At 40.7% G+C, this 27,246-nt stretch overlaps 1 protein-coding gene across 2 annotated transcripts in view; it reads right to left on the bottom strand.

The window, feature by feature from the left end:
• SLC6A11 (solute carrier family 6 member 11) overlaps positions 1-27,246 on the bottom strand; it is a 172,555-nt gene that overhangs the window by 32,243 nt on the left and 113,066 nt on the right. For both annotated transcript variants that reach the window (XM_069736762.1, XM_069736761.1), the window contains exon 7: positions 22,749-22,883. In XM_069736762.1, the coding sequence (XP_069592863.1) occupies positions 22,749-22,883 (135 nt within the window). The remainder of the gene's footprint in view (positions 1-22,748; positions 22,884-27,246) is intronic.

Raw genomic sequence — 27,246 nt, 5'->3', positions numbered from 1 at the left:
ACTCAGTGATAGCCTAGATAACACAACTTACACATTTGTCTTAGAAATCTATGAATAAGGTATGGGTAATGCCAGGATTCAGTACCCAGGAGGTCAGGTTCAATCAGTCTTGTATGACACGTGCTGCTGACACAATGTAGAAAAAACTGTAAAGACCCTTCAGAAACATACCCCTCATCTTCTCTACTCATTCCAGAGATTGCAGATTGACTATGTGCAGCTATCATGAGAAGGTATATAGGAGATTGTGCTTGTATGTATGCGTAGATTCATTATCTTTTCAGGATTGGCCTGAGACACATCTAGTGCAGAAAGCTATGGCTAAGGTTACAGGTCAAAAACTCATGAAGGAGGTGGTATGTAGGTATGAGGTTCCTGAAGTGATTGAAAATGATGCAAGTTCACATTTTACAGGATAGATCATGAGGGAGCTTTTCTAGTCTCTGTGAATTGAGCAGGCTTTCCACAATCCTTACTATTCACAGAGCAGTGTAGATGTGGAAAGACTAAATGAGACATGAATGGTAAAAATCGAGAAAAAAAGTAGGAAACTGGCAAGTCATGGACCGTATGCTTGCCTTTATCCCTTTAGGTAGAATTTTTTTATTTGGTTAAGCACCTAGAACAAGATTATATATCCCGCAGTTCCTTCAGCTGCAGCATGATAACTTGACAAGGGATGTGCAAATGTTGCATAATGAACTAAACAATGTGATAAACAGGTATATTCTTCCATTCCAGACCCTGAATCAGTGTCAGGAGCACAACTACAGCCACTTTGGTGAAGGCTTGAGGGAAAACCCTAAAAACTCTGTGTTATTTAAATGCACTTTTGCTTTTTTTACTTAGTTACATCAGGGTTTTCGTTTACTTTTTTCTCTTGTAGGTTTTAATGTTTTGTGGCCAATGTGAACATGCGTTTTACCTCTGCATGTGTACAAGCTCAAGTTAAGCTCAATTTTTGTGTTTTTTTTCTCTGTATTATTGCATTATGTGCAACACAGCGTGTGGCCTCCCTGTTTCTGAGCTAGAGACTATATAAGGCTTCCCAGTCTAGTGTTTCACTGGTTGGGCCCAGTCCTTTTGTCTGCCCTTATTCACACTGAGGTCAACATTGACGCATGGTAAGGTTTTAATATTAGACAGTTTAGGACTGTCCCGATCAGAGTTACCGTGACGAGGTGGGATGGCTTTTGTGCTATTTTTTTTTTATCAAAAAACAGTATTACTAAAAACTCTGTGTTATTTAAATGCACTTTTGCTTTTTTACTTAGTTACATCAGGGTTTTCATTTACTTTTTTCTCTTGTAGGTTTTAATGTTTTGTGGCCAATGTGAACATGCGTTTTACCTCTGCATGTGTACCACCTTAAGTTAAGCTCAATTTAGTGTTTTTTTTTCTCTCTGTATTGTTGCATTTTGTGCAATCCGGGGTGTGGCCTCCCTGTTTCTAAGCTAGAGACTATATATAAGGCTTCCCCAGTCTAGTGTTTCACTGGTTGGGCCCAGTCCTTTTGTCTGCCCTTATTCACACTGAGGTCAACATTGACACATGGTAAGGTTTTAATATTAGACAGTTTAGGACTGTCCCGATCAGAGTTACCGTGACGTGGTGGGATGGCTTTTGTGCTATTTTTTATCAAAAAACAGTATTACTAAAAACTCTGTGTTATTTAAATGCACTTTTGCTTTTTTACTTAGTTACATCAGGGTTTTCATTTACTTTTTTCTCTTGTAGGTTTTAATGTTTTGTGGCCAATGTGAACATGCGTTTTACCTCTGCATGTGTACCACCTTAAGTTAAGCTCAATTTAGTGTTTTTTTCTCTGTATTGTTGCATTCTGTGCAACCCAGGGTGTGGACTCCCTGTTTCTGAGCTAGAGACTATATAAGGCTTCCCCAGTCTAGTGTTTCACTGGTTGGGCCCAGTCCTTTTGTCTGCCCTTATTCACACTGAGGTCAACATTGACACATGGTAAGGTTTTAATATTAGACAGTTTAGGACTGTCCCGATCAGAGTTACCGTGACGAGGTGGGATGGCTTTTGTGCTATTTTTTGATCAAAAAACAGTATTACTAAAAACTCTGTGTTATTTAAATGCACTTTTGCTTTTTTACTTAGTTACATCAGGGTTTTCGTTTACTTTTTTCTCTTGTAAGTTTGGAGGGAAAACCCACCTGGACATAGCTCAGACAATGTAAAGAGTCACATCAATAGCAGAATTAGGATTTTGGGTGCCTCTCAGGGAGCACATAAACCTGTATGCAGCTGTGATTGAGATATATAATCAGTGACTTGCCCATGTAGCTTACTGTACATGTATTTAATTAATAAATAAATTATTTTCTGAAAAAATGGCATGGAGTCCCATGAAATTTTAACTAGCAGAGAGAAAGCGGACAGCTGGGGGCAGATGTTTATAGCCTGGAAAGGAGGTAATACCTATGTAACTTCCCAGGCTATTAACATCAGCTCACAGATGCATACTAAGCCTTTACTGGTTATTAAAATGGGGGACCCCCCAAAAAAGTTACATAGTTGAGTCCCCCTAGAATTAATAACCAGCAAAGTCTCAGCAGACAGCTGGGGGTTGTCACCTCATGCTCTCATGCTCACAGTGCCATCAGAAAGGTCATTGGAGTTTGGCTCTCACGCTGACGTCATTGAGTTGAACTGAGTTAATTGGCTCTGAAATCCGATGACCTTTCTAATGTCACCACATGGCACTCAACTTAGCAAGCATGTGCAGCTCAGTGTCTCTGCTGGATGTCAGGCTGTATGGTCCCACCATGCAAGAGTGCAGCCTGCCATCTAGAAGAAACAGAGCTAGATGCATCACAAGACAATTGGATTATTATCTTCTTGGTGGAAAGATGAGGAATTTGTTTTTTTATTATTTTAATTCTTTTACAGGGAACATTGGCTTCAGTGGATTGGGAGCAAGGTGAGTATAAATGTGTTTGGTTAATTCAGAATCAATAAATGAGTGTGTCATTTGTTCAAATAAAGGACTTTATTCTGAGTATTATTTTTTCAGAATTTGAATACGGGGTTAGTAATGGGGACATCTTATAGACACCTTTCCTTTACAAACACCTAGGCTTGATGTCACCTGACAACACAAACGTGACATCAACCCCAATGCTGTCACTGCACTTAACACCACACCAGGGCAAGTGAGAACGCTAAGTGCGAGATTTGACTCATCTTATAGACACGCCATTTCTGAGGTGGCTGAGAGCTGAAACCAGCCCCTGAAAAAGATGTCACTGATAAGGTCAAGAAGGAGACCTCTGTTTTAGGGAAGACCCTGGGCTGCAACATCTTAAACTTCCAGCAAAGTGGATGAGATTTAGAGAAATCTCATGCCCACTGTGCAATTTTTTACATTGCCGTCAACTGACCTGCGGTGCGAGTTTGAAATCCGCAACATGTAATTTTCTTTTGTGAGTACACTGAACTTTATGTGCGGAATTTTCCCCATAGAATCATCAGATGCTGAAAATATGCAGGTAAATAACAAATATGAGTTTTTAGTGTATTTCCTTGCTTTAAAAATACATGTAAACAATATATGACTGTATCAAGAAAGTTGTGTCAAAACTAAATTCCAGAAAGTATTCAAAACAAAGCAGCTTTATTTAAAATGTGACATGTCAAAAAGTGTCAAAAAATGCACTATCAAAGACAATAAAATGCAAGCAAAAATACACAACATCAAAAACTCACCAAATACACATTGTGGGAATGTAGCCGTAGGGCATGTGCATACGGTGCGTTTTAGATACCAGACTATCTACTGAGTTTTCCAAGCAGTAGATACTTCAGAAAAATGTCAGCTGTGTTTTTACTTAAACATCTTTGTGGGTGTTTTTTTTCCCATTGTTTGAGCTGCAGCTTAGACGCTGGTGTCTTTTATTTTTCATTTAAACTTCAAATAGTGAGCAGTTTCCAAGTTCAAGCCGTCAAAGATTTAACATGATACTTCTTTGCTTCCCAGCTTCCAAAGCTTGAAGCAGCTAAAATAAGTGACAATAGATGATACATATGCACAGCAAGTAGAGTTGAGACACTTTTACTTTTTTAGGATCGAGTTGGGTTTCGCGAAACCCGACTTTGTTAAAAGTCGTGTCGGGTGAAATCGGCCGATTATTTCAAAAAGTCAGGGGCCGACCGAAACACGAAACCCAATGCAAGTCAATGAGGAATCAAAGTTGGCAGTGAGTGGAGGACAGGAAAAAACCTACAGTGTCCATTTTAATGCCAAAAACATCAATTCTTATTTCTTAAGCTTGTCAATCTTAATTTACTTTATAATAATAGTTAGGCATTGAAAACAGGGGGTCATTTGGCTAAAGATGTGGGGGGATAGGGCTGGCTCAAGATTTTCTTGGTCCCAGGAAACGCGGAATACATCACGTTGGTGGAGCAGGGAGAGGTAAGTATTTCAACTTTGCAAGTGCTGTGATCCTGAGCAAGCAGGGGGGCCCACTACTTGGCACTGGCACAGGGCCCCTCATAGTACAGTGGTGTGTTTGATGGCGGGTGGCGTCCCACTGCCAGAGACACTTTTGCGTACTATGAGGGGCCCTGTGCCAGTGCCAACAAGTATGCCCCCCCACCTGATGAAGGAACCGGCACTTTCATCTGCACCTTCCTCTTTGTCCCTGTGTAAGGTGGTATAGTATGCGGGAAGGAGAACCTGACTTTCAGCAGGGTCAGATTCTGGCTGTGTAGAGTGCAAGGGGAATGTAGTGGTCTGGGTCAATGTACCACCAGACTCATCTAGCAGTGGCTGGACAATGGGCAGGATGAGGAGGAAACACAGATATAGGCCCAAAATAAAAAAAAGTAGGCTAAAAGCAGTTAAAAATTAGTAACAGGACTAACCAGGTGGCATTGCTTTGTTTAGTGGAGGACAATTGTAATGAGTGGCGCAGACACAGTTAGTAGGCCCAAAATAAAAAGTAGGCTAAATTCAGTTCAAAATTGGTAACAGGACTAAACAGGCGACATAACTTTGTTAAGGGGAGGACAATTGTAATGAGTGGTGCAGACTCAGGTAGTAGGCCCAAATGGAAAGGTAGGCTAAAAGCAGTTCAAAATTGGTAACAGGACTAAACGGGCGGCATTGCTTTGTTCAGTGGAGGACAACTGTAATGAGTGGCAGACACAGTTAGTAGGCCCAAATACAAAAGTAGGGTAAACGCAGTTCAAAATTGGTAACAAGGCTAAACAGGCAGCATTGCTTTGTTCAGTGGAGGACAACTGTAATGAGTGGCAGACACAGTTAGTAGGCCCAAATAATAAAGTAGGCTAAATGCAGTTCAAAATTAGTAACAGGACTAAACGGACAACATTGCTTTGTTCAGTGGAGGACAACTGTAATGAGTGGCAAACACAGTTAGTAGGCCCAAATAATAAAGTAGGCTAAATGCAGTTCAAAATTGGTAACAGGACTAAACAGGTGGCATTGCTTTGTTCAGTGGAGGACAACTGTAATGAGTGGCAGACACAGTTAGTAGGCCCAAATAATAAAGTAGGCTAAATGCAGTTCAAAATTAGTAACAGGACTAAACGGACAGCATTGCTTTGTTCAGTGGAGGACAACTGTAATGAGTGGCAAACACAGTTAGTAGGCCCAAATAATAAAGTAGGCTAAATGCAGTTCAAAATTGGTAACAGGACTAAACGGGCGGCATTGCTTTGTTCAGTGGAGGACAACTGTAATGAGTGGCAGACACAGCTAGTAGGCCCAAATAATAAAGTAGGCTAAATGCAGTTCAAAATTGGTAACAGGACTAAATGGGTGGCATTGCTTTGTTCAGTGGAGGACAACTGTAATGAGTGGCAGACACAGTTAGTAGGCCCAAATAATAAAGTAGGCTAAATGCAGTTCAAAATTGGTAACAGGACTAAATGGGTGGCATTGCTTTGTTCAGTGGAGGACAACTGTAATGAGTGGCAGACACAGTTAGTAGGCCCAAATACAAAAGTAGGGTAAACGCAGTTCAAAATTGGTAACAAGGCTAAACAGGCAGCATTGCTTTGTTCAGTGGAGGACAACTGTAATGAGTGGCAGACACAGTTAGTAGGCCCAAATAATAAAGTAGGCTAAATGCAGTTCAAAATTAGTAACAGGACTAAACGGACAACATTGCTTTGTTCAGTGGAGGACAACTGTAATGAGTGGCAAACACAGTTAGTAGGCCCAAATAATAAAGTAGGCTAAATGCAGTTCAAAATTGGTAACAGGACTAAACAGGTGGCATTGCTTTGTTCAGTGGAGGACAACTGTAATGAGTGGCAGACACAGTTAGTAGGCCCAAATAATAAAGTAGGCTAAATGCAGTTCAAAATTAGTAACAGGACTAAACGGACAGCATTGCTTTGTTCAGTGGAGGACAACTGTAATGAGTGGCAAACACAGTTAGTAGGCCCAAATAATAAAGTAGGCTAAATGCAGTTCAAAATTGGTAACAGGACTAAACGGGCGGCATTGCTTTGTTCAGTGGAGGACAACTGTAATGAGTGGCAGACACAGCTAGTAGGCCCAAATAATAAAGTAGGCTAAATGCAGTTCAAAATTGGTAACCGGACTAAACAGGTGGCATAGCTAGGTACAGGGGTGGGCTCCTCTGCTGAGTAGCAGACAGTGGTAGTAGGCGCAAAGTATTAACTGATCTAAATGGAGGCCAGGGCCCCTGTATATTTTAACTATCATCTATCATTTCAACAAATTTAACAGCACAGCCTACACAGTGATGGAGAAGGGAGAGGTAAGTATTGCAAGTGGTAGAGCACTGTTCGAGCTGGGGGAAACACTCTCTCGTGGGCAGCGGTACTAGCACAGAGCCCCTCATATTACGATGGTGTGTCTGACGTTGGTTGTGCACCACCACCGTCAGAGACACTTCATTGTACTATGAGGGACCCTGTGCCAGTACCATCACCCAAGAGTGGGCACACCCACCTGTCCAGGCAAACCGCACTCGCACGGGTGCTTGCGCCAGGTGGTGACCACGGCCCTGTGGGGGGAGTCAGCCCATTTAGGGATGTATAAAAATGGCCTATGGTGGACATTCAGCAGCTGCAAATGGAGGAATTGGAGAAGTCAGTAAGAGGAGGCCAAAAGCAAGACATTTTTCAGGCAAGCTACAGGAAGGTGGGGCAGAATAATTTGAAATCCATGATTGGTTCATTTTAATGAAGGTTAGATCATCCGGCTTTAAAAGCTGTTTTCCTACTCCCAGATAAGGGAGCCTTCAAGGCCTTGTGTAGCCAGACGATGACGCTGGCTCAACACCTCCAGCCTTAGGTGCTATTGTGCTTTTGCCACTACCACCAGATGCACCATCACCACCACCACCATCAGTACCAGCTGGCAACCACCGCCCACGGGCTCTTCCACCAGACTTCCTCATTTTTTGGAAAATCTAACCAAAATAACAACCGTTATATGGTACTGTAAAACAAGGTAGAAGGTGTACATAAACTTTTTGAGAATTTGAATCTCCCTTTTTTTTGGGGGGAGACTGACCCAAAACTCAGGCCAAGAGTATAAAACAGCGCAATGTAAGTGCCAGAAAGTGGCTGGCTGACGTACACCAAACTAACAGGACTGCAGTAGATCCACTTTGTGAGAATTTGAAACTCCCTTTTTTGGGGGGAGACTGACCCAAAACTCAGGCCCAGTGTATAAAACAACGCAATGTAAGTGGCAGAAAGTGGCTGGAAGATATATGAAAAAATACAAGGACTGTAGTACAATTTCAATCTCCCTACAATGATCTCAGGAAAAGTATGGCAGCAATAAGAAGAACTGCTGCACACAAAAGTGTGGACAAATAAACAAGATAACTGTGCAGAAAGGAGCAACAGGATTTTTGCTTTTAAAAAAGTAGTTGGTTTGCACAGCAGCGTGCAAACAGCAATGCAGCTATCAGGGAGCCTTATAAGGCAGCCTAATAAGCTACAGAGCTGATGCACAAAAATATAGCCTCCACTGTCCCTGCAAACAAATGGTGGTGTTGGACAGTGAAAATTGCTACAGCACAAGCAGTTTCTGGGGTTAATCTTCCCTCCCTAACTATATCCCTTCTTCTGATGAAGCTGCGGCAACATCTCCCTATGCTACGATCAGCAGAAGTAAGATGGTGGTCGGCGTGCACGCCCCTTTATAGCCCCTGTGACGCCGCAGACAGCAAGCCAATCACTGTCATGCCCTTCTCTAAGATGGTGGGGACCGAGACCTATGTCATCACGCTGCCCACACTCTGCGTCCTTCTTCATTGGCTGAAAAATGGCGCTGAAAGCGTCATACGAAACGCGACTTTGGCGTGAAGATCGCCGACCTCATGGCCGATCCCACACTAGGATCGGGTCGGGTTTCATGAAACCCGACTTTGCCGAAAGTCGGCGATTTTTGAATTTGTCCGATCCGTTTCTCTCAACCTTAATAGCAAGTTGTTTTTACATCACTGTGCATTTATGTTCATTTTATGTAGCATTTTAGTGCTTTTTCAGACAGATTTCAGGTGGAATTCCCTTGAAAAGAAGGCATCTGTACATACAGTACCCTTAATATATGCACATAACAGCTTTCTGAGGTGGATTCTATTTGGAATCCACCAGAAAAAGTGCAGAAAAGGTGCATAAAACTGTACATAATGCACAACAATATAAAACCGATATGTTCAATATTTTGTTATTTCTTTTAACCACTTCAGGATTTGGAAACAAGGGAGTGGTTAAAAGAAATAACTTTTTCATTCATTGGATGACTTCTGCTTGGAAGCATCTCACTTTTTTAATAGAGGATACTGTAAAAAGATGCAGGCCAAGCATTCACCGCAAAAACAACAGCAAAACCACTGGCGAAGCCACTTCAGGAATAAGGTCGTCTGGTTCTTTGAATACGAACTGGATTGAAGACTGTGGAAACACGGGGGGTCTGCGGGTGCTTCAGTTCGTTAGCTAAAACTGCATGGGCAGAGCTCGTCCCACCGAACGCCCACTCTACTTTTACCGTGAGTAAAATACTACTCAGACATAACTCGGTGAGGGTGAAACTTTGTGGCAATACTTTAATGAATCAAAAAATATGCAAATAACTGTTGTGAATTCTGTGGCAGAGCTCCCTCCTGTGGTCACAAGTGGTACTTCGGCTGATTCTCTCTATGAGCTTCCGTTGGTGGAGGAGAGTGGTACTGCGGCTTCTGAGTTTCCTTCCTCATGTGATGTGGTGAAGTCGTTAGGTGCTGCTCTATTTAACTCCACCTAGTGCTTTGATCCTGGCCTCCAGTCAATGTTCTAGTATTGGACTTGCTTCCTCCTGGATCGTTCCTGTGGCCTGCTGCTCTGCATAGCTAAGTTGCTCTTGTGTTATTTTTGTTTGCTGTTTTTTCTGTCCAGCTTGTTTATTTGGTTTTTCTTGCTTGCTAGAAGCTTTGGGACGCAGAGGGTGTACCTCCGTGCCGTTAGTCGGTACGGAGGGCCTTTTTGCCCCCTTTGCGTGGTTGTTTGTAGGGTTTTGTGTTGACCGCAAAGTTACCTTTCCTATCCTCGCTCTGTTCAGAAAGTCGGGCCTCACTTTGCTAAATCTATTTCATCTTTACGTTTGTCTTTTCATCTTAACTCACAGTCATTTTATGTGGGGGGCTGCCTTTTCCTTTGGGGTATTTCTCTGAGGCAAGGTAGGCTTATTTTCTATCTTCAGGCTAGCTAGTTTCTCAGGCTGTGCCGAGTTGCATAGGGAGCGTTAGGCGCAATCCACGGCTGCCTCTAGTGTGGTTGGAGAGGATTAGGGATTGCAGTCAGCAGAGTTCCCACGTCTCAGAGCTCGTTCTATGTTTTTGGGTTATTGTCAGATCACTGTATGTGCTCTGACTTCTATGTCCATTGTGGTACTGAATTACCAGCCATAACAAATAACACATAAAACACCCTTCTGCTGGCACACCAGGACAAGAGCAGCTGTCACTTCAGAGCTTCCAAGGCCGACTACCCCCAACAATGGCACGCACAGACAGGAGGTAGCAACAATCTTAGAGAGCTGACAGTGGATTGACAAGGCCTGGTGATCATAGGGACAAAACCTGGCTTCCTTGAACATCTCCTTGGAGCCAGGTGACTGGTGGTTCCCAATCTTGGCTATCCCAAATGTATCCATAGGGCTCAAGTGATCGGGGGTCCAAATCCTGACAACTTCAAACTTATCTATGGGTTCTGTGATGGCCAATGGAGCAGATCTGTATTCTTTCAGCCAAGGCTGTGTTCCCCTAAGATGACATCCTGTAGAATGTCAAATCTGTGTTCCTCGTACTAGAGCCAGGATCTGGCAGCTATCATGTAGAGTGTACCTGCCTGTGGCTTTGCAAAAAATCTATGGTTCTTTGGATCTCTGGATATCTTGGATGTATATTGTTACAGAGGCATATCCTCTTTTTATACTTTACAACTGTTCTTCAAACCATTATTCAAAGTTCAAGGGGATGATGAGAATAACTCACATTGTTTGATTATTTATTTTATCCTTATCAAGTCAACAAACTACATGGCCTGTTAAAATGTGTAATCACCATATCAGAAAATATCATTGTTCAATGACCTTGCATCCCTGTTTTGCAAAGATAACAGTACAATTAGTTGTAGGTGATGATATAACAGGTAAATAATAACTATTCATCAATTTACAAATATCAATTTAACCTACAAGAAGAGTCAATATTTCAGACTCTTTACCAACCGAAGAAAGAAATACATAAACTCAAAATTCAACATATAGATAAGTAAGCCTTATATAGATAAGTAAGCCTCCTGGCTTACTGAAAATAGATGTCTGGATAATTAAGATAAAAATGCTGTGTTGTCACAAAGACATTATTTACACATAGTCACTGAGCAGAAACTTTGTAAATCCTCCTCTAAATTTCAAAACTCCATAAAAAGTTTGAGTTTTTGAGTTTCTGCTTTGTTTTTGCTCCAAAAACTCAGCAATAGACTCAGTGTGCAAACAACTAAAAGCATATACCTATCTTCTAAAAAGTGTTTGACCCAGTGTTTACATTTTTTTTAAATAGCTCTGCCAACTACAAAGCTTTTTTCATTGTATCTTTCCCTCAACTTCAATTGAATTCATTTAATATATAGCTAAGAGAATTCGAAACCACTGTGACAAAGTCTGTGATACCTTAAGTCATACAACGCATGTTGCATTTTGTTAATCTGATGACTACCGAAACTCTGTGTTTTATTGATAATGTTTTCTTTTTTTCCTTTTTTAGTTTACTTGTGTTTTTATTTCAAAAGAGCATTAAAACTGCATTTTAGTCTGCCTCGGTGACCTAAATGGTTCCAGTGCTGTCATTCTGAATAAGACACAGCTGATTACATCTCCAAGATTCACCACTTGCTGGAGAACGGAACGTCTTCTGACAGACAAGCTTTTTAATGGGAGCAGAAGCCAGCAGAAATCATAGGTCAAGTGAAAACGAAGCCTCTTCTTAAGGCTTAAAAATACCAAAGAATGGTGAAATGTTACAAAAGGGATGTAATAGATGCTCATATTGTAACGGTAAACTACCAGCAGAGGGTGCTGAGAGCTTCAGTATTTCTTTCTGCAGAAGGTAAAATGCACCTGTCATTAAATACCATGATAACATATTTGTGGCAGGATCATTTAGAATGATTGATTTGGTTGAAAATCTGCTAAACATTTGTTTCTTGAGAATCGTAAATTTTTCATTTTTAAGCTGCAGGTCGAATGAAGAATTTGACAGTGCTTGGCTTTTTTTCAATTTCTCTCCTTGGAGAATAGAGAATACAGAAATGCTGGAGAACATACAAATCAGCAAGTGACTGGCACTGGGGCTCATTTCCTAAATGATGAAGGAAACAGTACAATGAAGGAATGGAAGTGCACTCCTTCCAATGATCTTAAACGATACTTTGGGGGATCCGTAAGAGTATATGAAGACTTTTTTGTTAACCCCTTTCTGACATCAGACGTAATAACCCATCTATGTAACCTGGCCTATTTGACTACAGACGGATTATTACGTCTGCACGATTGCCCACACACACGGGTGTGGTGAGGGCGATCGCTGTCGGGAGTCAGCTGTCAGAATCAGCTGACACCCTGGCACTAAGTGCCAGGAGCGGTCATGCACCAGTTCCGACACTTTAACCCCCAAAATTCTGCGATCGAACTCGATCGTAGCATTCTGAGTGCCGGAAGAGGGCTGACAGCCCCTCTGCCTTTGTATCGGAGACCCTGCGACATGACACGGGATGCTGATAGTTGCCATGGTGACCGGATGTCGTCATGATGACATTCAGGTCCCCAGAGCTAGGAAACTTGCTAATTATGCGCAGTGCATGATCAGCAACTTTCCCTGTCAGTGCAGAGCTGACAGTTTGTACAGCATGGGGATGCTGCTGCATCCCCATGCTGTAGAAGCGATTAGACTGCAAAAAATGATTGTTCCATAGTGGGACAAAGTAAAAAAGTTAACAAAAAAATTGTTTTTAAATAATTGTAAAAATATCTAAAAAAATGTAAAATAATAATACAAATTAAAAAGATATTAAATATTTGAATCAAAAAAGTGTATAAACAATAAAAGTACACATATTTGGTATCGCTGCTTCCACAATGATCCACTAGTTAACCCCTTTAGTGAACACCATAAAAAATATATAAACAAGGCAAAAAAATGCTTTAGCATCATGCCCCCGAACAAAAAGTGGAATAAAACGCAATCAAAAAGACAGATATAAATAAACATGATACCTCTGAAACTGTCATCTTGTCCTGCAAAAAACAAGCTGCCATACAGCTCCATCAGCGGAAAAGTTAAAAGTTGTAGCTCTCAGAAAAAAAGCGATGCAAAAATATTTTTTTCAATAAAATAGTTTTTATTGTGTAAAAGCGCCAAAACATAAAAAAGATATAAATGGTATATCGCTGTAATCGTACTGACCCGAAGAATAAAACGACCTTCTCAATTTTACCACACACGGAATGGCTTAAACTCCCCCATGAAAAAAATTCTTGAATTGCTGATTTTTGTTCATCCTGCCTCCCAAAAATCGGAATAGAAAAAGCGAACAAAAAATCTCATGTGTCCCAAAATGTTACCAATAAAAATGTCAACTCGTGCGGCAAAAAACAAGCCCTCACATGACTCTATGGGCCAAAATATGGAAAAATTATAGCTCTCAAAATATGGCGATGCAAAAACTATTTTTTGCGTCTTTTAGCGTGTGACCGCAGCCAAACATAAAAACTCGATATAAATCTGGTATTGCTATAATCGCACCCAAAGAATAAAGTATTCTAATCACTTATACTGCACGAGGAATGGCGTAAAAATAAAACCAATTCTTCACCTACTGTTTATTTTTTCATTCTGTCTCTCAGAGATCGCAGTAAAGCTCAGTGCACATTTATCCTGCGCTCTGCGTTGAGCACTTACACCGGGGTTTCTGTGCAAATCTCTGAAACACGTGATTCAGACAGAACCTCTGGTGGAATATTCCCTATAATGAGGCAAATGGAGGCACTGTGGATCCGGCAGTGTCCAACTTTTTAGGATTGCATAAAAGTACCATCGGCCACAGTTTTGTGCACTTCTTAAAAGGACACCGCTGAACAGAGGCCAGACGGAATCCAGAGTAACTCTGCTGCCTCATTATAGTGAATGGATCCCTCAGGGGTTTCATCTGAATCACATCATTCAGAGATTTAAATAGAAACCCCAATGTAATTACTCTGCGTAGTGCGCTGGATAAATGTGATCCCAAAGGTTATGTAAAATGTTCCCAATAAAAGCTGCAACTTAATGCACAATAAAAGCAAGTCCTTCCTCAGGTCTGTCATCTGTTAATGGAAATATAGGAGCTTCCACGTTACTGGTAGCACAAAGGCTCTAGAAAGGCGAAATGGCTCCATAACATTCCAAACGAAATTCAGCAAATTCTGCACTACCAAATTCACATTACAAATTAACTTACGGATGCATGCGTCCAGAAGCACGGATTGGGCAAAACATACTGGTGACTGCAACCTACTGGTCACTACAGCTTACTGATCACTACAGCGGCAGTGTACAATTTTCAGTTAGCATCTTCCATTGCTGCTTGTTTCTGGAAAATAGCCATAGAGTCAAAATAAGCACTACGCCTGTAGATAAATTCCCAAAGGGTATAATTTACAAAATGAGGTCACTTGAGGGGGGATTCTGCCTTTCTAGCAATTAGGGGCTCTGTATATGGAGTCCACAAACTCTTCTAGGAAAATCTGCAAATAGCGCTCCTTTCTTCCCAAGTCTGTCCGTATGGCTAAGTAGTAATGTACAAACACATATAGGGTATTGTCACGTTCAGTAGAAATTGTGGGACAAATATTTATGCCATTTTTACCCACTTCTTATGTGAAAATGTAAAATCTGGGGCTAAAGCTAAATTTTGATGGTAAAAATGTAGTTATTTTTTCTCCACTGCTCAATGGTATAAAATTCTGTGACGCACCTGTGCTGTTAATATGATCACTGCACCCCTAGATGAATTCATTTAGAGGTGTAGTTTGTAAAATGGGGTCACTTATGGGGGCTTCTTCTGTTCTGGCACCTCATGGGCTCTACCAGTGGGTCATGGCACCTGCAAGCCATAACAGTAAAATCTGGTGCTCCTTGCCCTCTGAACTTTGCACTGTGTCTGAAAAATATTTCCTGATTACATGTAGGGTATTGGCAAACTCAGGAAAAAATGGACCTCAGTTTGTTGTAAAGAAAATTCCCTATTACCTCTTAGAAAAATTCAAAACTTGGGGTTAAAACAACATTTTTGTGAGGAAAATGGGATTTTATTATTTTCACGGCTCAACCTTATAAACTTCTGTGAAGCACCTAGGGGGTTCAAGGTGCTTACCATACATCTAAATACATTCCTTGAGGGGTCTAGTTTCCAAACATGGGGTCACTTGTGGAGGATTTCCACTGTTTTGGCACCTCAGGGACTCCTCAAATTGAACATGACATCCAATAATGATTCCAGTAAATTTTACATTCAAAAAGTCAAATGACACTCCTTTCCTTCTGAGCTCTGCCGCGCACCCAAACAGTAGTTTTCTCCCTCAAATTGGGCATCAGCGTACTCAGGAGAAATTGCACAACAAATTGTATGGTACAATTTCTCCTGTTACAGTTATGAAAATTCAATATTTTGAGATAAAAACATATTTGTGGGGAAAATTTGATTTTTGTTATTTTTATGGCTCAACATTATAAACTTCTGTGAAACACCTAAGGGTTCAATGTGCTCACTACACATCTAGATCAGTTCCCTGTGGGGTCTAGCTTCAAAAATTGTGTCACTTGTGGGGGATTTTCACTGCTTAGGCACATCAGAGGCTCTCCAAATGCAACATGGAGTCTGCCAATTGTTCCAGCAAATTTTGCATTCAAAAAGTGAAATGGCGCTCCTTCCCATCTGAGCTCTATGTCCAAAACAGTGGCTTTCACCCTCATATGGGTGCACCATATTATGGGTGTCAGGTCCGAGCATTCCTACATTGAACAGTTTCCTGGAAAGTGGACTGGTCTTCGTGGACCAGTTGAATGGCCACCAAGGTTTCCCAATCTGACCCCCTTAGACTTTTATCTTTGGGGCCATCTGAAGGCAATTGTCTATGCTATGAAGATACGAGATGTGCAGCATCTGAAACAATGGATACTGGAAGCCTGTGCTAGCATTTCTTCTGCGGTGTTGCTATCAGTTTGTCAAGAGTGGAAGAAGAGGGTTGCATTGACAATCCAACACAATGGGCAGCACTTTGAACACATTTTATAAGTGGCTATAAACATGTAAATAATCATGAAAGAATAAAGTTACGTTAAAACCAAGCACACCAATGTTTTCCTTGTGAAATTCTCAATAAGTTTGATGTGTCACATGACCCTCTTCCCATTGGAAAAAATAAAGTTTTATCCAAAATAATCGACTTCAAAATGGCCACCATGGTCACCACCCATCTTGAAAAGTTTTCCCCCTCCCATATACTAATGTGCCACAAACAGGAAGTTGATATCACCAACCATTCCTGTTTTATTTAGGTGTATCCATATAAATGGCCCACCCTGTATTTTGTGTGGCGTATCTCTGTTATTTAAAGGGACACTGTCACCTGAATTTGGAGGGAACAATCTTCAGCCATGGAGGCGGGGTTTTGGGGTGTTTGATTCACCCTTTCCTTACCCACTGGCTGCATGCTGGCTGCAATATTGGATTGAAGTTAATTCTCTGTCCTCCATAGTACACGCCTGCGCAAGGCAAGATTGCACCTTGTGCAGGCATGTACTACGGAGGACAGAGATTGAACTTCAATTGCAATATTGCAGCCAGCATGCAGCCAGCGGGTAAGGAAAGGGTGAATCAAACACCCAAAAACCCCGCCTCCATGGCTGAAGATTGTTCCCTCCAAATTCAGGTGACAGAGTTCCTTTTTAGGGCATGAAAATTCTAAGTTTGAAAATGGCAATATTTTCACCAAATTTTCATTTTTTTCACAAATAAATGCAAGTCATATTGAAGAAATTTTACCCCCTATCATGATGTACAATATATCGCCAAAAAAAAAAACAATCTCAGGATCACTGGGATCCATCGAAGCGTTCCAGAGTTATATCCTCATAAAGTGACAGTGGTCAGAATTGTAAAAATTGGCCCGGTCATTAACATGCAAACCACCTTCGTGGGTAAAGGGGTTAATATGCAAATGAGATGTTAAGATCTATGGGCCAGACATAAACCTCGCTAAGAATCTGACTCCAAAGATTATTTTAAATGAACAGGGGGCCTACCAGTAGAAAATCCAAAATTCCAAGGCACCAGAGAAAGTTTCTATTGTTTTGTAACCTTTGTGGAAGGTGTGAGTGGGGGGTCATGCAAAGTCAGCAGTGAGCTACCAATGATGCATGAGAATAATTTGTAAAGTGCGTCGGAATATGTTGGCGCTATATAAATAAAATTATTATTATTATTATTATTATTATTAGAATTAGTCACAAGACAAAGGAAAGGGGGCTTTACCAGTCTGAGACATGAGGTGGTCTCTATTTCAAGTTGTCTATGGTTCAGGCAACTTGAATCAGCTAAAAGGTCTAATTAGCTCCCCAGTCAGTGATTAAACTTTAATCAGAATGTATCACCACTTTGGTTTCTATTAAATTAACCAATTATAAATTTTCTTTTTTGTTGTTGTTGAAACTCTGCAATTTTGCAATTTTCTTGGTGTTAAAAACCTGCCTAGGTTACCAAGCATTAATACAGTTTTTCAAAGATAGCGGGTCTTCTAGATACAAATCGCAGCTCTTGCAAGCTCTTTGCTATAGAAATTACAAGCGTTGCTCTACAGATGGCCAAATTACAGTACTCATCTTTTGTGCCACTGAGTTTATTCAAAGAGGCAAAGATACCCTGCTAGCATTCCCATGATAAACTTTTGGCAAGTGCTTGAAGCTGAAGAATTTCTGCACCTATTATTTGAATTAGGTTACTTTCGTTTTTTTTCCATTTTATTTTCCTGTGTATTTTTTAACATGTGTTTTTATTGGGTTTTTGACAGTGCCTTTTTTGTCTCTTTTTGGTGTGTCATGCTATAAATAAAGCTGCTTTGTTTTTGATACCTCTGGTACTTTTGTTTGACAAAACTTTATTGATACACCCTATTTTTCAGACTTTAAGATGCACCTTTTTCCTCCAAAATGTTGGAGGGAAGGTGGGGTGCGTCTTATTGTCCAGATGTACCCTATGTGGCTGTGGCTACGGATGCAGCAGCATTAGAGGAGTGGGTGACAGGAGGCAGGAATGGCAGCTGCAGCTAACATGTGTATCTAATGTTACAGGAAATTAATATTCACTGCTCCCCACGCCCATAGTCCCTCCCACTTCCACGCACTGAAACCGGCAACAAAGGAGGAGAATGAAGGAGTATATAGGTATAAAATACATATACTTTATTAATACTAGTAAAGTGACATAAAGCTTAGTGCATAATGAGCAATGTTTACCAATAATAGTAGCAGGCAAAAGGCACTGGGTTGGGTCCTAGTATTGATATTACCCATTATATTGAGCGACTCTCTGCCCATATTTTTACTTATTAGGCTGGCAACTGACACTGGGGGTCATTCTTTTTCCATCCTTGTGCACCTTATTACTGACTTTTTATATTTTTTTCTGTGATGTTTTACTACGTGTAATTAATAAAGTATATGTATTTTATACCTATATTCTCCTTCATTCTCCTCCTTTGTTATTTGATATGGAGTTGGTAATTTTCCTGGTTTTGGGGTCTTTTTGCATTATTTAGTGTGATTTCCAATTTATGAAAACATTACCTGGTATTGTTCGCACTGAAACTGGTGTCTAGCGGTGGGAGGGACTATGGGCGTGGGGAGCAGTGAAAATTAATTTTCTTTAAAAGCAGATACACTGTTATAAGCAGCTGCCTGCTTCCTGCAGCGGCTGGGCGATCATGTGTGACCGCTGTTACAGAAATGTAATATTTACTGCTCCCCATGCCCATAGGAGGCCACATATCTGCAGAGAATTGCAATTGTTGCTGTGATATCCGCTCATAGTTGCTATGTGTAGAAGTAGCCCCATTGCCTCTTTGTATTTCTCATTGTTAGGTCTTCTTCCAACTTTAAGTAAATGTATTAAAAAAATATTCCAAAGAAATATTGAAAAATGCATTTGAACTTACAGCAAAATTTAATCAGGCTGATTAAAAAAAATGTAATGATATGGCCAAAATAAAAACTAAGAGGAAGTGGACTTGAATAAAAAAAATATAGTTTTATAAAAGCTAAATATACGGTAGTTTTTTAGCCACGATCAATCAATCTCATAATTTTATAAGAAGTGCCTTGACAAAATATTGGAAAATTTTAACCTATGGTCATATTCTTTTAAGGATTATAACAAACCCAATATCATTTTTCATAGAAGTATGAACTTGATGGCGGTTTATTCTAAGTGTTTCAAAGTACAAAAGACTTCTTCATCAGAAAAGACCACAAGTATATTTTGAGACTTGTGGTCTTTCCTGATGAAAAAGTCTTTTGTACTTTGAAAAGCATAGAATAAACCACTATCCATTTGACAATCTGGGATATGGGTCACATCATTGATCAGCAAGCGCAAAAATCATTCCCAAACCTCTCCTTTGTTTCCTGGATATCGTTTGGTCATTTACTGACCCGTGGATCTCCTGCATCTGATGTACTTTATTACATGCTTTATAGATACTCATAAAAGGTAAGTAATTTTGATTTTTTTCACCTGCCATACTCCTCAGATAAGACCCTATTGTCACGGCCGCTCCTTCTGCAGCCGTGCCTGCTGCCGGGACCACTGCCGCTCTCTCCGCTCATACTTACCCGTGGCGGCGCACTTCTCCTGCGGGCGCATGTCCTCTCCTTCAGTTTTCTCCACTCCCTGGTTCTCGTAGGGTGCGCATGCGCACCGCCCTCTCCAGTGCTCCTCTGCGCGCGCGCACTTCCTCTTTCTGATTTAGGGGCACTCTGTATCTCCTATTTGCGATCCTGGAGGACTGTGACCCGGAAGTCCTTCTGCATGCCATGTATTTAAGGTGATTCCTTCCTCTGCTCCTTGCCTGTCTGTCATTTGTTCTTCTGTGACTCAAGTCCACTTTTGTCTTTGCGCTGACTGTTCTTAGTCTCTGCTCTGTTCAGTCAGTTCAGCTTCTCTGCCTTTCCCAGGCTTCCTTGCCTCCTCATCCAGTCCAGCCTTCCCAGTGTCCTCTCCGTACCCTGTCAGTCTGGTGTCTCTGTCCTTTTCCGTTTCCTTGTGTCTTCCCCTTCCCAGTGCTCCTTTGGTCTCACCGGAGCACAGCTCATATCAAACCATACTCCATCTTACTCCGTTCTGTCCTACGCTCAGCTTCTCTATTCATTACCTCCTACTACCTGTCTCCGGGTTCCAGCTTCTGCTGCAATAGTCTCCCTTGGGCCTGCCCCTAACGTTCCCTGTATAGGGGGTGGTCTACCTGGTCAGCTCACCCTTGGGAGGTTCGTTGTCATGGTTCTGCGGGTCCACTCCAGGAGTTCCGAAAGATCTTACACTTATGTTGAATTGATCTCTCCTACAGCCCTGCGACGATTTAGAACTTTAGTCATCTTTGCAATTTCCGTTTCCTCTTGATGAATCATAATCACATTGTTCACAAATAAGAGAACGTACATCCACCTTCTGTCTGCGCAGTTCGTGTATAAAAACGGATTTGGATGACCTCGTCTTCTAAATTCTTCTTCCAAGAATTCATTTATTTTGGTGCTCCACGCTCTTGCTGATTGCTTAAGATTAAGACCATTAAAAGATTTTTGTAAAAAAATGAAGAAAATTATCCACATGGCTGTATGAATAAAAAATATGCAACTTTATTCCACATGGCTAAAAAACAGTTATCCAGGCAATTTAAAAAAATTGCCCATTCTGACGTACGTTTCTGGCCGAAGCCCTTGAATTTCCAATATTGGTTGTTCTGGTTCATCGGATTTGGCAATGTGAACTTCACAGAGTTGCTGCTGGCAGCCATCTTTGCTTCTTCTTCTTAATACACTGTTGTTCCCTTTCCTCTGAGCTACTCTCTTGGGATCTGGGCCCACTACCTGTAGGCAGCAGATTATTCCCTGTACGGTTCAGTGGCTCAACAGTGAATGAATGTTTGTTCAGGAACAAAGATAACACAGCTTATAACAGGTATTTTTTTTATAGCTTAGGATCTTAGCATCTTGTCTGTCAGATTGCAAAGTGAAAGTGAAACTGCTTCAGTTACACACTGAGTGAACAGGAACTTCTTGTTTGTTTGTTTGTTTTTTTCAACAGTGCTTAACTGGCAATATAACACTAATACTGGAGACATAAACTCATGCACTATTAAACAGTAGTAAATAGTAGTTGATACAATACATACAATAAGAAGCATTTCTCCAACAGTAATAACATAGGTTTAACCACTATTGAATAACAGCTATTCAAGGTCTCGAATATGCTTAGTAAAATTAAAAAAAAGTATAATTAAATCCTGGACCAGTAAGGCTCCTCAGCTCCGAACCCAGTGTCCCCCAGTGATCTTGTGACAATGTTAAATCAGCAATATCATGATAGCAATCGGAGCGGAGTTGGTTCACAAGATAAGTATGCAATTTTCTTATTTTCCTAGCACGTTAGGAACATTGGAAAAGAATTGCTCAGTAGTGGAAAACTCCTTTAAATCTTAAATAAATACTTTATTTTCAGTTGTTTATACAGAGTGGCTTAGTGGTCAGCACTGTTGACTCGCAGCATGGTCAGCACTGTTGACTCGCAGCAAGGTTCAACTCCATCTGCATGGAGTTTGTATATTCTTCCCATTTTCCATAGGTGAATCCTAGTTTCCTCCCACACCCCAAAGATATTAATTGGCTTCTTCTGAAATTGATTCAAGTTTGTGTCTCAAATAGAAAAACACGTATATTGTGAGCCCCTTTGAGACAGGAAGTAAACTGTGATTCTACACAGTTCTACAGATTATGTAAGCGCTATATGAGCACCGACATATTCCTCACCTGTGCGAAGCACCTTGCCGAATTTATAGATAATTTACTAACAAATCAAATCTCCCAAAATCTTATCTCCATGGGTTCCAGTGATGTAGAAATCCGAATGTTTAACCCTTCCTGTTCAATTTGGATCTCAAGACCCCTTAGGAATGCATTTGATTTGTAATTCAATGTTAACGAAGCAACAAATTAGCATTTTTTTGTCTCTAAAGGTACCGTTACACTAAACGATTTACCAACGATCACGACCAGCGATACGACCTGGCCGTGATCGTTGGTAAGTTGTTGTGTGGTCGTTGGGGAGCTGTCACACAGACAGCTCTCTCCAGTGACCAACGATCAGGGGAACAACTTCGGCATTGTTGAAACTGTCTTCAACGATGCCGAAGTCCTTGGGTAACCAGGGTAAACATCGGGTTACTAAGCGCAGGGCCGCGCTTAGTAACCCGATATTTACCCTGGTTACCATTGTAAAAGTAAAAAAAAAAAAACAGTACATACTCACATTCCGATGTCTGTCACGTCCCCCGGCGTCAGCTTCCCTGCACTGTGTAAGTGCCGGCCGTAAAGCAGAGCGGTGACGTCACTGCTGTGCTCTGCTTTATGGCCGGCCGGCGCTGACACAGTCAGTGCAGGAAGCTGACGCCGGCGGACGTGACAGACATCGGAATGTGAGTATGTACTGTTTTTTTTTTTTTAACTTTTACAATGGTAACCAGGGTAAATATTGGGTTACTAAGCGCGGCCCTGTGCTTAGTAACCCGATATTTACCCTGGTTACCAGTAAACACATCGCTGGATCGGCGTCACACACGCCGATTCAGTGATGACAACGGGTGATAAGCGACCAAAAAAAGGTCCTGATCATTCCCAGTGGCCAACGATCTCCCAGCAGGGGCCTGATCGTTGGTCGCTGTCACGCATAACGATTTCGTTAACGATATCGTTGCTACGTAACAAAAAGCAACGATATCGTTAATGAAATCGTTATGTGTGAAGGTACCTTAAGTTTTCCAAGAAAATATATCATCGATAGATTTTTTTTTACAATAACACAAGGTTTTGAATCTTTTTTCTTTTTAATACATGTTCTAATAAAATGAAAATTCATTGTCGTACCTGTGGATCTGAGAGTCTTGATAAATCAGGATACAGGTAAAATTCTATCCCCTGAGCTGCTCCAGGTAATGTAACCCCACGGATCAGGAGAATAATCAGCATAACATAGGGGAAGGTAGCCGTGACATAGACAACCTGTAAAAAGGAAATATCTTATGTATTATTCCAATATGTATAAAAAATGTTAAATACCATTCTAAAATAGGGCGCATAAAAGCTGTATATGTGATACTTGTCACACCGAGGTACTATCTTCCTCCGTAACCTACAGTGGAACATTCTCCAATTCTTTGGACTGATAAGATAGTATGACCCTTCTCCACCCGTACCAAATATTGGTCAGATCCTTACATTGGGATGAAACATCACAACATACATGGCTACCTTAAATCTTTACTGCTATACAATTTAAAGGGGGTTTCAATCACTTTAATATTGATCCTTAGATCATTAAAGGGGTATTCCCATCTCCATGATCATATCTCAATATGTAGTAGGTGTAATAATAATAATAATATTAGCAAGTACCTCCATTTAGAAATGTAGTATAGTTCTGATTCGCTATTTTTCTTTCCTCATATGCAGGTATTACAGGACCTTAGGCATCCATGGTTATTATGACCACTAACAACTAGCTAACTAACTGACACTTTATCAGTGGACGTAACCACGGATAATGCAGCTGTGCTGTTTAAAAAATATAAAAAAATAGAAAAGCTCAAACCACCTTTTTTCCCCCATTAAAAAAAATACACATTTGGTAATACTAAGTTCATAAAAGTCATAAATGGTGTAACAAGAAAAGCAATGAATGCGGCAAAATTGTGGGTTTTGGGCTGCCGCAACAACACAAAAAATATATATAAAAGGCGATTAAAACATTGCATGTACGGAAAAATTATATAAATAAAAACATTGTCTAGAAGTGCAACAAACAATCTCTCACACGTCTCCTTGTCTTCAAAATTGAAAATATTTTGAAAAAAAATTGAAAAATGACTACAGGAATTTTTTTTTTTTGCACACAAATTTCAGATTTTTTTTCCGACACCTGAATAAAACAAAAATTATGCATGTTTGATATCTCCTTAATCATAATGTCCTTGACAATCATATTGCCAGGTCATGTTTACTGTAAAATGAGGGCTGTAAATAAAACACCCAAAAAAAACAATTGCGTAATTGTGCATTTTTTTTTTTTTTTGCTATGTCATCACACTTGGAATTTTTTTTCCTGCTTTTCAGGTGATAAAATGGATGGTGTCATTCAAAAGTACAACTCGTCCTGCAAAAAAATAAACTCTCAGAGCAACTATACTACGTTTCTATTTGGAGGTATTTGCTAATATTATTATTATTACACCTACTACATATTGGGATAGGATCTTATTCGCCTCCACGTGCATTTCTAATGTCTGATATACTCGTAGATTTCTGTTGTGTTGTATGTTTGATTTTATGCTTAATGTGAATAAAATCTAGGTTTATGTTATGTTTATATCTTGTTTTTACATCTTTTGTGTTTTTCTGAGCAGGAACGAAAAAAAAAAAACAATCATAACTGGGACTGTTAGGCGTAGATTGCCCTTAGGTGGGCGTATTTAGGCTCCGCGCCTGGAGCAGCGGGAGCTGTAAACATGACCATGATTAGTATCTTTATGGCTCGTGAAGCCTCCTGATTTGTGTCATACGCTTAATGTATATCATTGCAGCAAAGAATATCTCAAATCCAATGATGTTTTGTTGCTCAAGGGGGGAAAAAACGTTTACTTAGTCAGATCTGCCATCTGTCTGTTATTGAGACAAAATCTGTTCATGCATGCACGTATTCCTCGACTGTTGTGATAGTATTTAAGATACCGATTAATTTGATAATCAGCCGTGTCTTTCCAGGAAATCAGCGAAAAAAAAAAATTTGTGCGGCTTATCAACAAAAAAAAAACACTGACTGACGATATTTTTTTTTACATTGGAAACACCGGACACATTGGAAAACCATAACAAATTCTGATTGTAAGTGATCCACATCTACAGCCCATAATTCTGATTTGAAGACATCAGTTGCATTCACTGTAAATTGTAAAATGATGATAGTTACAGTCCTAATAATCTGCAGAAATTTCATCAGCTTAAAAAATAATGTACGGACAGGGCAAAAAAATTGCCCTCATCTTACGGACTATCTTGGAATTTCTGGACAATTGGCAACCCTAGATCCACAAAAATATGGTGAATATGCAAAGTAAGGTCAGATAGCAAATTAAAAAATAATTACCTATGATATCTATATTATCTAAATTATATAATAATTTTTTGAATCTGCGTAGATGGCTTATTCAAAATCAAAAGAAGAAACCTCATCTGGTGCTGATGTGTTTTTGGAAAGCACAAAATCTGAAGCCAAAATTAAGGTAAGAATCTAAGAAAAAAAGTTATTTGGGAGCAGGGCTTAAAGGGAAGGTGCCATCAAAAAAATTTTTTTTTCAGAAATTGTAAAAATGTCAAGAATTAATGATTACATTTTCTTAAAAAATATTATCATTTGTTTATAATTTAGTAAAATATGAAAAATAATTTGAAAAGTTTTGGAATTTCCACTTTTCAACACTAGGGGGAGCAGCTGCTGAAATTTCAGAAAAACCTAGTGTACAACTAGCTCACATTACTGCACTGCAGTAATTATGGGCGGAGTCTGCTGACCTGTGTGATGTCACTCCTCTCCTCCCCTTCTGGGTGTTTGCTAAGGGATTAGAGAGGATGATATTCAGGAACCCAGTGAGCAGCCATTTTGTTGGTGACTGCAGAGTATGGCTGCCGTCACACTATCAGTATTTGGTCAGTATTTTACCTCAGTATTTGTAAGCCAAAACCAGGAGTGGAACAAATAGAGGAAAAGTATAATAGAAACATGTGCACCACTTCTGCATTTATCACCCACTCCTGGTTTTGGCTACAAATACTGATGTAAAATACTGACCAAATAACGATAGTGTGAAGGAAGCCTTATACTGACAAGTAGACGGTCACCAAGGATGGCAGGCAGCAAGGATTCTGGGAGATATGTGGTGGAGGGAGCAGGGTGACAGCAGCACAGAGTATTTCAGGAGAGCAGTGTGCTGGTCTATGGGGGACCCCTGTTCGGTGTGCAGAGCAGCCAGGGATTGTACATAGGGCGCTGTCTTTTATACACATGGATGGACCGTCTGCTCCACATAAATCCAGGAAACATTTCTGCGGATTGATGGCCTGGTCTGATCCAGACTTTGCATGCAGACCCCATTCCCCTCCTCAGATCCTGTCTTCTCCATCCTGTCCTGGCGATGTGTGAAAGCGAGGCGACAGGCGCAGTCCGGGGTGACGCTGGGAAGGAAATGTAGCCATATAGTAACGATAAAAATGAGACCCCTCTCTTCAGCTGCCTCACCAGCCTTCCCCTGACTGCACCTAACTGGAGGTCACGCTGTCCCCTCTATTACCCCAGACCCGCGTGCAGGTGCTCAGCCAGAACCACCATAGAATGGGTCCGCTTTCTGAAGATAATACTGCCATAGTGTTCTCACATAATACCGCCATATAGATCACACACAATACTATCAAATAGATCACACAATACTGTCATACAGTTCTCACATAATACCACCATATAGATCACACATAATACCGCCAGTGTTCTCACATACCGCCATATAGATCACACATAATACCGCCAGTGTTCTCACATACCGCCATATAGATCACACATAATACCGCCAGTGTTCTCACATACCACCATATAGATCACACATAATACCGCCAGTGTTCTCACATATCGCCATATGCTTCTCACATAATACCGCCATATAGATCACCCATAATGCCGCCACATAGATCTCACATGTATTGTAAATACTCGGCCAGAATAAAGTCCTTTATTAATCTTTTTTATACCATACCGAACGCATAATCCTCGACTCCCTCATCTCCCACAACAAAAATAATAAACCACAATGGGGAAAGACACGCAGGGGGGAGAGGAGTGCATAGGAGAGGATTAGATACTGACTGCTGAGCCTGTCCTGTGTGATACTGTGCTGCGCCGTGTATCTAATCCTATCTTGTGTGATACTGTACACAGGACAGGATTAGCTACACAAGACTAGATTAGCTACACAGGACAGAGGTAGCAGTGGTAGATGGTATATAGAGGCAGGCAGCAGTGGTAGGTGGTATATAGAGGCAGGAAGCAGTGGTAGATGGTATATAGAGGCAGGCAGCAGTGGTAGATGGTATATAGAGGCAGGCAGCAGTGGTAGGTGGTATATAGAGGCAGGCAGCAGTCGTAGATGGTATATAGAGGCAGGCAGCAGTCGTAGATGGTATATAGAGGCAGGCAGCAGTGGTAGATGGTATATAGAGACAGGCAGCAGTGGTAGATGGTATATAGAGGCAGGCAGCAGTGGTAGGTGGTATACAGAGGCAGGTAGCAGTCGTAGATGGTATATAGGGGCAGGTAGCGGTG

This window comes from Ranitomeya imitator, chromosome 8, assembly GCF_032444005.1.
Source record: "Ranitomeya imitator isolate aRanImi1 chromosome 8, aRanImi1.pri, whole genome shotgun sequence".
Classification (NCBI taxonomy): Eukaryota; Metazoa; Chordata; class Amphibia; order Anura; family Dendrobatidae; genus Ranitomeya; species Ranitomeya imitator.
The sequence above is the reverse complement of the archived record's forward strand: the minus strand, read 5'-3'. Positions and strand labels throughout refer to the sequence as shown.